This window comes from Neomonachus schauinslandi, chromosome 14 (genome assembly GCF_002201575.2).
Source record: "Neomonachus schauinslandi chromosome 14, ASM220157v2, whole genome shotgun sequence".
NCBI lineage: Eukaryota > Metazoa > Chordata > Mammalia > Carnivora > Phocidae > Neomonachus > Neomonachus schauinslandi.
This window is the reverse complement of record NC_058416.1, coordinates 40497738-40513695: the sequence shown is the minus strand read 5'-3', so window position 1 is coordinate 40513695 and position 15958 is coordinate 40497738. Positions and strand designations below refer to the sequence as shown.

General features: G+C 38.6%; 1 protein-coding gene across 1 annotated transcript in view; it reads left to right on the top strand.

Annotated features, from left to right (window-relative positions):
• DSG4 (desmoglein 4) overlaps nucleotides 1-5526 on the top strand; it is a 39326-nt gene extending 33800 nt beyond the window's left edge. The window contains exons 13-16 of the mRNA XM_021686193.1: nucleotides 254-393; nucleotides 546-609; nucleotides 1914-2122; nucleotides 4759-5526. Coding sequence (XP_021541868.1) covers nucleotides 254-393; nucleotides 546-609; nucleotides 1914-2122; nucleotides 4759-5526 — 1181 coding nt within the window. The remainder of the gene's footprint in view (nucleotides 1-253; nucleotides 394-545; nucleotides 610-1913; nucleotides 2123-4758) is intronic.
• Nucleotides 5527-15958: the final 10432 nt, after the last annotated feature.

The window sequence follows — 15958 nt, the reverse complement described above, 5'->3', positions numbered from 1 at the left end:
AAATTCCCTTCAGTCTAGCTTCAAAAGTCTATGTGATTTGGTGGTTTGGTGTTTATAAACATGGATATGTATATTCAATCCTTTAGGGAAATCCTTTAGGGGAATCCTTTAGCATTCAATTCTGATGCTTTCTTACACTTGCATTTAACCCTTTGGTTCTCAAAATAATGCCACGTTTTTCAAAAAAGGAGACATTCAGTGACTTCCCAAATTGGGCAATATGTGCGAACTCTCTTTCCACTTTCTTGGGTAGTGTCACCACTCTTGCTGCTCATGTGTTGTTGCAAAAGAAGACAGCCCGAAGGCCTGGGGACGAGGTTTGCTCCTGTGCCAGAAGGGGGAGATGGAGTGATGCAGTCTTGGAGGATAGAAGGCGCCCATCCCGAGGACAGGGTGAGTGCACTGACGTGTTCCAGGGAAGTGTGGGGTTTCAATGGAATTGAGCATGTCTTGACAACTATACAAGACACAAAAATAAAAATATGTCAGTGTTTATATGTTTAACATAAAGCATGCATTTTAAAAATATTTTTCTTTCTTTTCAGGATGTGTCGAATATATGTGTACCCATGACAGCCTCCAATACCCAGGATCGTATAGATTCTTCCGGTCAGTGGACAACAAATTCTGTTGTTCTTTTTTTTTTTAATTTACAAAATTATTCCACAGATAAATTTCATGTATAAGTAATTTTAAAGAAAACAGTATGTCTGCCAATCTCTTTGGATGACAGCATAAAGGCAGGGAAAGTTACGTGTTTGAGGTTAGCACTCTCTTTTTCTTAAACTATAGGCAGCGGATTATGGTGTAGCAATTTAAAAGGCAAACTCTAGAACTAGAATGTTTGAGTTTGATGCCCAGCTATGTCTTTGCGCAGCACTTAACCTCTCTGGGCCTCAATTTCCTTATCTTTGAAATTGAGTTTGTGATAATATCTACTTCAAAGTGTCACTGTAAAGAGTGACAAACACACAGACATATACACATACGTATGATATATAATGTATGTATTAGATATTATATAAGTTAGATATTATATATGTATATGCGTGGTATGTGAATATATATCACAAAATATACACATATACGTATACATACAAAATTTATATATATATATATATATATCACAAAATACACATTAGAACAGTGCCTTGCACAGAGTGGTATTATAGCCATTATTTGTAATGCAAGCTGTTCAAAAAAAAAATAAGAGAACAGAAAAAGCAGCAAATATGCTCTTCTAATATACACTGAAGCACTTTTCTTAAATCCACACGTGCATTTGCCTCACCAGTTATATTCTCCTAATTTACCAGCTCCATGTACACCTAGCAATACTGTAAAATACCCAGCTAGTGGGCAACGACTGAACAAAGAGGAGAGGTTGCCCAATTCGAGAGCAGACAGGAGATTTCTCAGTGGTGGTTCCTTAGTATCCCAAACCAGACTCTGGAGGGCTGAACACGCCTCTGGAAGCCAGCTGTTCCTCCAGCACTGGGGTGAACGAGGACTGTTTCCGTTTCTGCCGGCCTTGCTGTGGAGGGCTCCTGGGTGGGGTGCAAGCCCTCTCTGACAGCCGGGGCAGCTTGCCAGATGCAGTGATGGAGAGCCCCGGGCGGGAGCGGAGGTCCTGCTCCTTCTTGGCGAGCTCTCCACCTGTGAGTCTAGGGGAGAAGCTTGTGCAAATGTGAGGCCAAAGTCCGAAAGCTGACTCCCTCTGTACCATTTACTTTTATTTCATCAGCCAGCCTGAGACTGGGTAGAATTCAAATGGCCCCTTGCCTTGCTTTCCAGGACCTACTCGTGCGGGTAGATGTGGTGTGTAACATGGCACACAGTGGCCGGCAGTGTTTCCCATGGATGAACAGGGCAGACCATCCAAGCACTGTCACCTGAACACTCTCTCCTTTCAGAAATCTACACTAACACCTACGCGGGCGGAGGAACGGTGGAAGGGGGTGTGTCAGGAGTGGAACTCAACACATGTCTGGGGACAGTCGCTGGCCTGGCCGCGGGAGACCCAGCAGGAGCCCGACGGAGAACGAGTTCCACAATAGGGACCCAGTGGGAATATGCAGACACAGGTCTGAACATGGCTTTCCTGGACAGCTATTTCTCTGAGGTAATCCCCCTGCACACGGTTACTCAAAATAGTCTTGAGACTGAATGATAACAACAATGGCAGTAGGTTCTTCTGAAATACGTTCAGTTATTCTCAACTCTATCCCAATCCTGAAAAAAAGAAAGTATTTCATTTCTCCTTAAGATACAGAAAGCCAATTCGCCAAACGCATTTCATATTCAATTGACCTACATCCATTTTTCTTGTTTTGTTTTCTGTTTCCTTCCGGTTTTCCTGCTTTGTTTCCCATATCAGCAGCAAAACAGGAGGATCCTGATCAAGAAAAAAAAAATGTGTATCCGTGTCCCCGTCTTTATGGTGTCCTTCCCGCTCTGCAGGTATCTCCAATAGAAAGGAGAGAAAAATAGATTAAAGGCTAGGACGGGGGAAGGAAGAGAATGGTAACTCAGGAACAGAGCATCACCATGACTTGATGATAGATCAGGGCCTAGAACCCCTGTCTCCTATTCTGTATCCAGTGCCCTATCCCAAGGATACCTGTCCCTCACTAAGAGAAGGGATCATGGGTCTATGAGCATTCTAAAGAAGAAAGCTCCATAGGCATTAGATTGGCCTAACAGAGTAGCACAAAGGATAAATAAATCCCCTTGTGAATCCCTACTAAGTATGCTTATTTCATTTAATTAGCAATCCATTTCATATCACATTTCAACTGGTTTGTTTTACCCCCTATATGGTAATACATGAATTTCACCACTGATCTTAACAAAACAAAACAAAAAAATGCTAAGGGTGTTGTGGTAATTCTAAGCTCTTTCCTAAAATTGGTGGTTACAAATACTATCACAGACTATGCATGAATAGCATCGACTATTTAAATGAGTGATCAAGGGGCGCCCGGGTGGCTCAGTCGTTAAGTGCCCCGCATCAGGCTCCCTGCTCAGCGGGAAGCCTGCTTCTCCCTCTCCCACTCCCCCTGCTTGTGTTCCCTCTCTCGCTGTCTCTCTCTCTGTCAAATAAATAAATAAATCTTTAAAAAATAAATAAATAAGTGATCAATATCACTAAGTATACTCAATAAATGGGCACAAATTATATACATATCATAGAAATGTCATAGAAATTATATTTAACGAATCATTCATAAAAATCACTCATTTTAAAAGAGCTTTACCATTAATGTCAAAATTGCACTGGGCATTCTGATACGTCAAATAAAATCAAAATGTGTTCTCCTCTGTGTGCACTGAGGTCATCCTTCCCCAAATATTTCAGCTCTACACTTAAAAATTGGCACTACATTTCAGAGGTGGTGAGGCACAGACTCTCCCTCTACTAGGTGGAACCTGCAGGACGGTGAAGTGCTTCCTTCCTGCCACGTTTTACACCACCACCCTCCACCCCTACAGCCAACATGTGCCCCACACAGGAGGGGATTATCCTCTTACAGGGGTGTCACTTCAAAATATTAAACGGCAGAGCACCCGGGTGGCTCGGTCAGTTAAGCGTCTGCCTTCAGCTCAGGTCATGATCCCAGGGTCCTGGGATCGAGTCCCACGTCAGGCTCCCTGCTCAGCAGGGAGTCTGCTTGTCCCCCTCCCCCTGCCGTTCCCCCACAACTTGCACTCTCTCTCTCTCTCAAATAAATAAAAAATAATAATTAAAAAAATATTAAACAGCAAAGTTTTAAGGTAATACCAAACTCATGAAGAACCGATTTCAAGACTTAAAACCATTTATTTCCAATGGTAGAATTTAGAGTCTAGTACATAGTACAGACTGGAGGGTAGGGAGCACGATATAGTGTAAAAAGGATAGTTGGACTTGAGGTAGCATTCTACAATTATTTGAGTCTTGGGCACACCATTCACGCTCTCTGGGCCTTCGGTTACCTTATTTATAAGATAGAGAGGCGGTAAGATTATATCAGGTCCTGCGGGATTTCATGGAACCCAACAGGGCCACAGCAGCTGAGGGAAAGCGAGGAGAGAACTAGCAGCCACCCTACCCTCTTCAAACAGAGAAGTTCCCTTTCATCTGTTCTACATAGAGGGCTTCTACCTAGGATTTCATTTAAAGGGGCTGTCATTAAAAATAATTTGAAAGTCACAGTAGGTAACCTCTTATTGTCTTTTCCTGTTAACCTAACTCCAAAGACATCTTGGGTCTCTTTGCTTAGGTCACATAAAACCACTGAACATTTGGACATAAGCCTCTGAAACTTAAAGATATTGACATCTTTATACATGCTTTTATTCCAAGTTGATCAACTACCTCTCCTTAAGTAAATAACATGTTGCACATAACTAAATATATTTTGTTATTTCTAGACCACCTCAGAAACAAAAGACTATAAATCCAAAAAACTAAAACCTTGCCTTTGACAAATCTGGATTGTCAAAATCTGAATAAAATGTAGAAATTATTATTTGTTAGCTTTCAAATAAGAACAATTCACATTTATTCAAATTCTATGCACCATTAATACAGACTGATCTCCTTTAAAAATTCCATTTAGAATTTCAGCAAAAAATCATCAGTGTTTTTGTTTTTGTTTTTTCAGTTCATTCCATTAAAATCTTCTCAAATCAGACACCTTTAAAGCACTGTTGTTATTCTTTGGTTACTTTAAGGAAAAAGAAACTTCTAATTTCCTGTTTTTCTTCTAATTTTAGAAAGCGTATGCTTATGCAGATGAAGACGAAGGTCGGCCGGCAAACGACTGCTTGCTCATTTACGACCACGAGGGAGTGGGGTCTCCCGTTGGCTCCATTGGTTGCTGCAGTTGGATTGTGGATGATTTAGATGAAAGCTGCATGGACACTTTTGATCCAAAATTCAGGACTCTGGCTGAAATCTGCTTAGATACAGAAATTGAGCCATTTCCTTCACAGCAGGCCTGCATACCTATCAGTACCGACCTGCCTTTGCTGGGGCCTAATTATTTTGTTAATGACTCCTCGGGAATGACTCTCTCAGAGGCTGAATTCCAGGCAGAAATGGCAATACCTGAACCCATGATCCGTGGGGATATTGTAGTGACCGAGACTTACACAACGGCTGACCAATGTATGCAACCCACTACAATTGTTTTCGATCCTCAGCTCGTACCTAATGTTGTAGTGACCGAAACGGTAATGGCACCTGTCTATGATGTTCAAGGGAATATCTGTGTACCTGCTGAGTTGGCTAACACACACAATGTAATCTACACTGAGAGAGTGCTGTCTAGTCCTAGTAGGCCTGACATGAGCAGTGGTAGCATGACTGATGGCTGTGTGGGACCTGTAATGAGCGGCGGTGTTTTGGTAGGGCCCGAAATTCAAGTGACACAAATGGTGAGTCCCAACATTCACAGAAGCCAAACCACTGGTTCCACATCCCCAATGACATCTCGACACCGAGTAACACGGTATAGTAACATACATTACTCCCAACAGTAAGTGTTTTGGGGTCAGTATTCTACAGGGAGACCTTGCACCTTGTAATCACCAACATATCCATCAAAGATGTATAATGTACTATATTTAACATTTTAACAGCCAACGAATATTCAAATATCCTAAGGTCAATGGCACTCTTTGAATATATCTTTTGGGGGGTGAATATGTCTAAGCACTTTAGATATAAGCCTTTTATAATTCTTTCTGGTTTTAAATAATGTGCCAAAAACTTAAAGAAAATGTGTTCTGTCCTTTGATACTGTCTAATAAATAGCACATAACTCATAAGGCGAATTTTAGAGGTCTTCAGGCCTATAGGACTGGTCGTGTAAGCCAAGATGCCCTTGTTCTTGGAGGCTGCAAAAGAAGTCTTGCCTGCATTTACCAGTCATATTTATCTTTTGAGAAATATTTCTGTTAAAATTTTTTAATTGAAAAAGTGAACAAAGTGTACATTTCTGAAAGGAGATTGAAAAGGAAAATAGAGCATCTCATTAGTGATCTGAAATCATTTGTCCCTTCAAACAGTTTCTCAAGATATGCAATATTTCGGGCATGATTAATATAATACAGGGAAAGAGTTTGCCAGCTGAGTGCATCACTGAAAAATGGTTCACTGAAAAGAATTACATATGTATAGATATGCATATATAAATAAATCAATATGGATGAATTTTTATCGCACTTTATTGATTTATATCAGTAACTGTAAATGAATTTAGGATAGTAAAAAGAATTATGACAACAGTAGGGTACAAATAGTTCTTAGGGAAAGCATTAGAGTATTTCCTTCTTACAGAGAATGTTTTTTCTATTCTTGCTAATTGTGTCAGAAAACCATATGAATATGGTTTATTCCATTTTGTTGACCCAAATCATAGAGCTTTGATTTGGTGATCAGATATTCTCCAAAGCACCTGGTAGTTATGCATGTATTCAACAATATTTACTTAGAAGCTATTATGTATTGAGTGCCGGTCTTATCTCTATGAATAAATAGATGAAGAAGACAAACATGATTTCTGTCTTCCTAGAACTTCTAATTCATTTCTCGACTTAAAACTCTGGGGATACAGCTTTGAGTTCCTACCAAGAATAATTAACAAAATATTTAAGTCCATTACCAAGTTGTGTTTCTCTTTTTAACACTGCTACTTATGTTGAATGAATGAAATGGAAACACATGCACAGATTGCTTACTTTTAGTAGGTATAAAGCAGGCTTGAGAAAAACAAGTTCTAGCAAGACCATTTTATTTAATTCTGTAAAATATGTAAACTATATAGTAGTAACTATAATGTGACTCGTAAAATAATGTAAATGAAATAAACTTATTTTCAGGGCGTATTCCTTTTGGAAGGAAGTATCTGTAGTGTTTCTTGCTTAATTTGTTCCTTTATAAATAAAACTACTATCGAATTTGGAGCATCTCCCATAATCTCTTGCCCAATTCTCTCATTTTACAGAAGAGGAATTTAGAACCTGAGAGGTAAAATGACCACAACCTGCTAGTTGTGGTACAGAACTTTGAAGCCATTGCTTGGGTACTCTGGCCCGGGTTTCCATACTATAACTTCATCAGACATGGAGAGGATCAGGTTTGGCCTGTTGCATGGTCTTTGCTATTTCCTAATTGGAAGAAGAAATATCTCAAAAAAAGACAATAGGTTTTGTGAAGTTTAAGTGCAGAATGTCTAACACAGTATAATGCCAGAAGGTTATTTACATGTTTTCTCATTTTTTCCAAATTACATGTACTACCAGTTGTTATAGTCATTCCTTACTGTAGTTACTCACAACCAAGATCCCGCTACATTTCATAGCTCTATAATTTGATTAATCCATATGGTAGCCAACAAGCATTAGTACCATGGTCATTTTAACAGTCAACAACCAGCGATGCAACACCTTGCATGCATTCAGTGCTATGGCATATCCTGAAGAGGATATTTCTCTTTTGAATTCTGCATTCTACTGGGCCAACAATTTTTAAAATTATGAAAAAACTAGTGAATAATTAAATGTAAGGTGCTAATGGGTTTAAAACTGAAAACACTATAAGATTTGAGAAATGACAAAGAAAATAGTACTAAGCATTTAACTGAAACCACTTGTGAGAAGGCTAAGAAAATTTCTCTATGAACTTTTTTATCAATACACAAAGATTTAAGGGTGCTTCCAAAAGAGGATATCTACCTCTAGTGGATGTTTTCCCTTATTCTGTTCATGGAAACAAGACCAGAACCAATTTATTTTCTCTCTCAACATTATCAGTGAGGAGGAACTCCTCCATTATTTCTAAGATGGTCCGTATCACTCACATATGATAAGCCTCTGAAGTTGGAATATTATTAAAATACCATACCAAACAAAATAGAAAGCATAAAGTAAGATTTCCCCTTCACTGCTGAAGAGTTAGGGTATTGATTTATCTAGGATATAAAGATGATATAGCATTGATAGCACTGATGTTAAGGTTTGAAAATGGACCCAGAAATCCAAGAAATGAGATTTAATCAATAAATACAATAACATACAGTTTGAGTCATATCTCTTGCCACATGCAATTACCTGAAGGGAAGGCATTATCAAATGCATAAATGGGTTCTCTTAGAAAAGACTTATTAGGTGAAGGGAAAGGAAGACATTAAGAAGACAGAGTATTTATAGGGGTGCCTGGGTGGCTCAGTCAGTTAAGCATCTGCCTTTGGTTCAGGTCAAGACCCTAGGCACCTGGGATATGATCCCAGCCTAGGCTCCCTGCTTAGTGGGGAATCTGCTTCTCCCTCTCTCTCTGCCTCTCTCCCTGCTCATGCTCTCTCTCTCTCTCTCTCTATATATATATATCTATCTCAAATAAATAAATAAAATATTTTTTAAAAAAGAGTATTTATACACTTGTTTCAGAAAAAAATGATTTGAAAAAATTTCTTCTTTTGGATTAGATATTTCTGATTGCAATATATTACTGAATGTAATAATGTTTTATATATTTCTTCAATAAAAAATATGTGATAAAGAAAGAAATGTTTTATTTTCTCTTTGGCACATGTAGGGTTCTAAACACAAACACGCATCCAGAAAACCTTTCCCCATTGTGTTGCTAGGTGATTATCACGTCTATCATGATGGGTATAATACAGGAGAATGGATTTACTTGTAAATTGAAATTCAGAATGATTTATTTACTCATCAATGGTAAAATTTCTCAGTAAAATCATTTTCTTAGTAAATGCTCACTATAAACAAGTCAACTGAATAAATTCCAGAAATTGTTCTAGACATTGTATAAATTACAGAATTAAATATCCTCTTTTTCCCCCATGGATTTAAATTCAATAAAATTATCATTATTGTTCCTCTACCAGAGCCACTAATTTCTGTTGAAATAAGAAAATGATGAATTTTCGTAAGGGGAATTGAGGAAGACTTCTTGAAAATGGTGAGATCTGAGCTGGGCCAAGCAGAATTGCTTTAGTTTTTAGGTATAAAAACTAAAAACATAGGATATATTCCAAGAATACTAAGTGGTCAAATTAAATATAATAAAAAAATGTCTAAAGCAAAATAAGCATTATAAAATTATTACATGGTCAGCCATTTGATATGATGCTTACTGTACTAATTACTCAGAATATATTGTCCTACTGTATTCATAAAACAACACTATGGTACCCATGTCATCCATGAAGAAACTAAAGCATTGTTATTTTTATGTTAGAGCTTACGTGAGTAGCAGAGTTAAAATTCAAACCTAGGATGGCCTACTCTTAACCTTCAAATTCTTTTGACTTAATTCTGGAAGGATATGTGAGAAAGGCAAATGGTAAAGAAACTTGAATCCCATTAGGGGTTTGGTTTTAACTTGGTATAAAATGGGAAATAAGTGAAATTTTGTGTGCTGGTAAATGGCCAGCTCTCATTTTAGGAGATGACACTGGGGCAACCATCAGGGTCCTCATGAAGCTGGTGTGCTGTTGATCACAGAGACACCCCCGAGACCAGAGAGCCAAGGACCCTCCAAAAACTCAACATTCCAAGGTGAGATTGCTGGCCCCAAAGCCCCAGTGATCCTCTTGGACCACCACTGTGATGAGCAGGTATATGTTGGGCCATCTGAAGTGACTCCAATCAATCAATCAAAGTTTTTCTACAGTGAATGCCCTTGACCTTCTTTTTTTCCCCCCACTTCAAGTGAGGTGTATGGACTATTTGCAGTTCCTGGAATAGGGCATGCTTTCTCATACGTCTGGCACTCTGCCCCTCCCTGGTTCCTTAACCTGGAACCCTCTTCACTCTCCTCATCTACTTAGCTTTTCCTACTTACCCTTCAACACTCAATTCAAGCATTGCCACTTCTTGAGAGCATTTCCTGGTATCTCTTTCACTGACCCCAAGCTGCTGGCTTAGCTAGCTTTCCTCTGCACCCCAATAACACACGATTTTAGCCTATGCCTGCCGGTCTGTGAGCGCCTTGGGGAAAAGGGTCCTGCTTTTCTCCAGTGTTTATAGAATATCTAGCATATAACATGCACTCATTAATTTGAGAAGTGAAGAATATAGTCCAATTCTTTCAGGCACCTAAAAGGAATTGTCTACCATCTAACAACATTGCCTCTAGATAGCAGCCCTTTGAATGATCTTTGAAAAGCTTGTATAAATGCCATCCTTGGCAAGAAAATATAAGTATATAACTCACAAAGACAATTAATTTCAGGAGAAATTTACCTTTTGCAGAAAAAGTAATAAAGTTATTGAAAACCTCATGTGCTTTTCAAAATTATGTTACAGCTGAGTAAAGTAAATTTTAAAATGTTACAGAGAAAGTGACTTTACTTTCAGGATTTACAGGATAATACATCAGAAGAAAGTTAAAATTTCTGAGAATTTGAGAGACAATAAGGGAGAGAATTTGAGAGACAATAATAAGATTACCTTTCATTAGAGCCATTGATTGTGGGTTTTTTCTCTTTCAAAACCATTTCTTCTATATAAGGTCGGTAACAAAATGTGTATGTTTGTGTGTGTATCAGAGAGCATCACAGCCAGGAAAAATAGAGTTCCCAATATTAAGATAAACATTCTTTACTATTTATGAAAACCAAATAAATGAATCCTAAAAATTATACTTATATATTACATGGAAAAAATTCCCAGAAAGCCAACACTTATTGTCACTACATATGGTATAATTTCTTGAATGTTACAATATTTAAATGGTTGTTACAATATCTTAAACATGGACTAATTATTAAATACAGGCAATGAAAACTAATTTGCTAAGACAACTTCTTTAAATTCTATTTCAGCTTGTTTAAGGGGTCCCGTGGCTCCATTGGTTGAGCCTCCAACTCTCAGTTTCACCTCAGGTCATGATCTCAGGGTCAGAAGATGGAGCCCCGTGTGGGGCTCAGCACTCAGTGCAGAGTCTGCTTGGAATTCTCACTGGGTCTCCCTCTGCCCCTCCCCCACCTCTCTCTTTCTCTTTTTCTCTTTCTCGCTCTCAAAATAAAATAAAATAAATCATAAGTAAGTAAGTAAGTAAAGAAATAAGTACATTCTGCTTCAGCTTATCTGAAATAACGGTAAGACTGAAGAAATGGAGTTCACACCAGGAAGGAATCCTTGATGGGGTTTGCCAGCGCTTTTGTGGATTGCTAAGAAAGTGAATAAACAAAAGATTGTGAGGTATCTTATCATTTTAAAAAATAATAAAGGAAAAGGCAATAAAACCCTTCTCATAATTACACAAATAAATTCTCTTTTACAGATAAAGATAGCAATTGTCTGGAACTCAGGCATCATGTGCTAACACAAAGTGCTTGTGCATTAGCTCATATGCACGTGGGATTGTGCGTAGACAGGCAATGTAAGGAAGGGTGGATAAAGTGCGTTGAATAAAAGTGGAACAAATGAAAATTGAAAATTGTATTTATTGTTGTTGGTATAAAAGATCAACTCTCAGCATTGAAAAATTTTCTTAAAAAGAGGTTGGGTTAGATATCCATAGAGCTGAGTTTCTCTGTGATTAGCAAGATGACTAAGTTAAAGGCAAGAGACTTTAGGCTGACTATGTGTTTAATAGGGAGGCAGTGAATATGCATGGTGAGTGATGCTGAGGTGTTGGTACAAAAGTCACAGTGCACACATGTGATCATCATAAATACTGGTTGACTGGGAAGTCTTCATTATGTATTAAACACACAGGAGGTACTGACTGGGTGGGGACTTTGGTATCAGTGAGACATGAGCCACCAGGTGTGGGGAACATGAAAATACAAAGGTGTTGTAAAGAGAGAAGAATAAAAAAGAATAAAAAACCAAATATTTATTTATTATTATATGTAAAGGATTACACTAATTGCTTTTCAAACATATTCTCATTAATTCACTTATGATCTGTCTTTCTATATGGAGAAAATTGAGAAAAAGAAAACTTATGGGAACTACCATGACCTAGTTCCAAAGCTTATTCATTCATTCTTTAAATGTTTTCCAATCATTTCACTATTTACCCGTGAGCTAATTGCTAGGAGTAGAGAGGTAAACTAGGGTCCTTGCCATCAAGGGCTTCACAGTCCAATGCAGAAAGAAGTAAAGAGTTAAAATGTAGTTTGACAAGTGTTACCCAAGAGAATAAATAAGAGAGCTATGGGAAAAGACTGGGAGCATCCAGCCAAGTGGGAAAGGCTTCCCAGAAGAAATGATCTTTTAGCAGAGACTGGAAGAACCCATGAGAAAAAGCCAGATGAAGAAATGGGAAGGGCACTCAAAACTAGAAAGAATGGGAGAGAAGCAGAGAAACCGAGGACATGGAAAAAGAGATTAGCCCCTCTGAAAACTGGAAGGAGTTTGGTAAGGTTGGGGAATGAAGGAAGATGATTCTAGTAGAGACAAGAAGTCAGAAGCCTAAATATGTATGGCATGCTAAGGAATTCTTATTTTAATCTGAAAGTTAAAGAGAACCATTGAAATATTTAAATAATAGTGAATTTGAAATCACTTGTGAAGTTTGCTCTGGTACAGATAGAAGGGGCACAAAGCTATTGATAAGGAGATCAGCGAGGAAGCTGTATCAATGAACCAAAGTAGTGAGGGAATGATTTGAGTTTCATCTACCCATCATAATCTTTGAGATAATGGACCAATTAACTGCCCATATCACAAAATCATAGTATGAGTGTGTATTTCATGGGGCACCTGGGTGGCTCAGTAGGTTAAGCGTCCAACTCTTGGTTTCAGCTCAGGTCATGATCTCAGGGTCGTGGGATCAAGACCCACATCAGGCTCCATGCTCAGTGGGTAGTTTGCTGGAGAGTCTCTCTCTTTCTCTGCCTCTGCCCCTCCTCACGCTCTCTCTCTAAAATAAATAAATCTTAAAAAAATAATTGTGTATTGCACATCACTAAATGGTGGCAACCAGTTATACCAGCCATGTCCCAAAGATGGCACTGTAAGCTAAAGCCACCAAGCCCAGTAAATGCCCTTGAAATAGTAGGGCTCTCCCTGGAGGACTATCTGCTAAAGGAGCAGAATATAGATACTAAGACCCAAACTTCCACTTCAAGAATCATATGTTTTCTACATTTATACAGGAGAGAAATGAAAAATTTTGAAACAGGTCAGTGTTAAGATTTTAAGGGTTTTTTGTTTTTGGTTTTGTTTTTTTGCTATTCGTACAGCTTTCATTATTTTCCTAGTATAAAATTAGTGTGTAGTTATTGTAGAAAATTTAGAAAATATAAAAAGGTAATGGCAATCATATACCATCACCCAGAGATAACTACTGCTAACACCATGATAGTTTTCCTTTCAGTTAACCCTTTCCTAGCTCTACCCTTCAGCTGACAGATTAACGCCCAAGAAATCCAAATTCGTGACTGTTAAACTTTGTTTCTACATCCTTTCTCCACACCCTTATTTGTTGCATCTCACTTTAAAGTTGCAATTATTATATATAAAAGTTCGTGCCTATTTTATATTTAAAATTATTTTATTCATTTATTTTAGGGGGGCAGACGGAGAGGAAGTCTTTTTTTTAAGATTTTTTTTAAAAATTTTTATTTATCAGAGAGAAAGAGAGCGAGAGCACAAGCAGGGGGAACGGCAGACAGAGAGAGAAGCAGGCTCCCCACTGAGCAAGGAGCCCAATGTGAGACTCGATCCCAGGACTCTGAGATCATGACCTGAGCCGAAGGCAGACGCTTAACTAACTGAGCCACCCAGGCGTCCTGAGTCTTTTTGTTTTTTTTTAAGATTTTATTTATTTATTTTAGAGAGAGAGAGAGCAGGGAGGGAGGGGCAGAGGGAGAGGGAGAGGGAGGGGGAGAATCTCAAGCAGACTCCTTGCTGAGCAAGGAGGCTGACACAGGGCTCCATCTTACAACCCTGAGATCATGACCTGAGCCGAAACGAAGAGTTGGATGCTTAACCCACCGTACCACTCAAGTGCCCCTATTTAAAATTCTTTATAAAAGTGTTTTAAGGGATATTCATGCCGCGAATGAACACTGAGGTTTCTTTCATTCCTTTTATATTGTAAATAATGATGTGGGACTTTACATGCACTTTACATTATTTCCATTGGAATTGAAATTTCTGCATTTATTAAAGAATTTGTACACATTACATTTATGCATTTATTAAAGAATTTGTATACATTATTAACAAGATAGTCCTGGATATTCCTGAAAACACCTTATACACTGAAGTACAATAATCACAGCAATAGTATATATTTTTTGATTTCTGGAGTTCCAGTTTCCCTTCCAATACTCTGATGGAGACCATGAATCTAATAGATGTATCATATAGTTATGAAGCTTATATTCGTTTGTAAGGACGCCAACATTATAGAGGAATATTTGGATAGATATGCCTTGCTATCAAGGCTTAAATTATCTGAGGTGAGGGGCGCCTGGGTGGCTCAGTCAGTTAAGCATCTGACTCTTGATTTCAGCTCAGGTCTTGATCTCAGGGTCACAAGTTCACACCCTGCATTGGGCTCCACATTGGGCATGAAGCCTACTTAAAAAAAAAAAAGATCCCAGATTATTTTTGATAGCCTTAAAACCTACTCATTTTTCTCAAGTGAAGACAATATATCTATGTGTTCAGCCCTGATCAATGTATAGTATAATCCTAGAACCAAAGTAATAGGCTATAATTTTCTAAGAAAGTACCAAATATCATCTAACAATTTGAACCATGAAAAAAAATCTCTCCCCCCCCAAAAAGTATGAGAAAACCTAATCCACAATGCCACACTGGCATCTCCCAAGTACTGCCTATAGGCTGGTTGATAGAACCAGGTTCACCATCCACCAAGAAAGATTCTTAGATTTGGGTACATGCTTAGAGGAAAAGACCTATGCCCAGCAAAGATAGAACATAATCTGATATGATGACTGTAGATCCCATCCTGATGGGAGATTGAGATTTTTACACTGTCCAGAATACATTAAACTATGACTAATATTCCACAATGTGTGGCTTTCAAGTACTAGCCTGTTCCTGATGTTTTCCATTTCCACAGTTTCAAACCAACGTTTCTCATCCGCCTCCCTTAACTTGGGAATTTGCATTCTCTGTTTCACCGGCACTGAGATTTTGTCAGGAGAGAAGTTACGATGACAAACGATGTTAAAAAATCACCATAAAATGTTTTGTTTTACCCTTGAACAGCGAGGATAGAAGACCTGGACACTTGAGGGAACATCTGGCTTATTCAGTAACCACTTTCAAAACAAGTACAAGCAAACTTTCCCCAAACAACGACCACAAGCTAATAAGATTCATTAACTCTTGCTGATGGGTGTCATCTATTCAACAGCAGCGTACTCTTCACAGAGTGGCTAAAGCCAAGAGCTTCCACCAGTTGCTGAAATCAAGCAGTTACTTAGGACCATATCTCACAGCAAACTCCACAAAAAGTCAACTGGAACCTTAACACTTTTTTCACCCACCCCAATTTCATAAAATGCGTCAGTGAAAAATAATTGATTATCTAGAGAAATGAAAAGGAAAATCCATTACCATATTCTGATAACTGACTACTTTAAGTACTTAGTGCCTTCCTCCCTCAATCTTCAGATTTTCTGGTTGGGAGACCCCGGGTAGCCTTGCTTTCTGTTGGGAGGAAGCAAGCAGGAGAATCTGAAAGAGGGAGCAGTGCTTTAGTAGAACAAGAAGGAACAGGACACCCACCCTCCTGTAATTCAATCCTCTCCCAGTCTCTCACCAAGTCAATTGTGCCTTTCTGCCCTACACCACAGGCTATTTCAGAAAGGAAAACTCAGCGGGTCAAGAAGACAGCACACTCCTCCCAGATTCCTCTCTCCCCTAGAGAGCAAAAGAAAGGGAGGGGAGAAAAGACTACAGAAAATCCCACTGGTTTAGGAATTATGGCTTCTGTGGCACCAAAAAGGGTGTC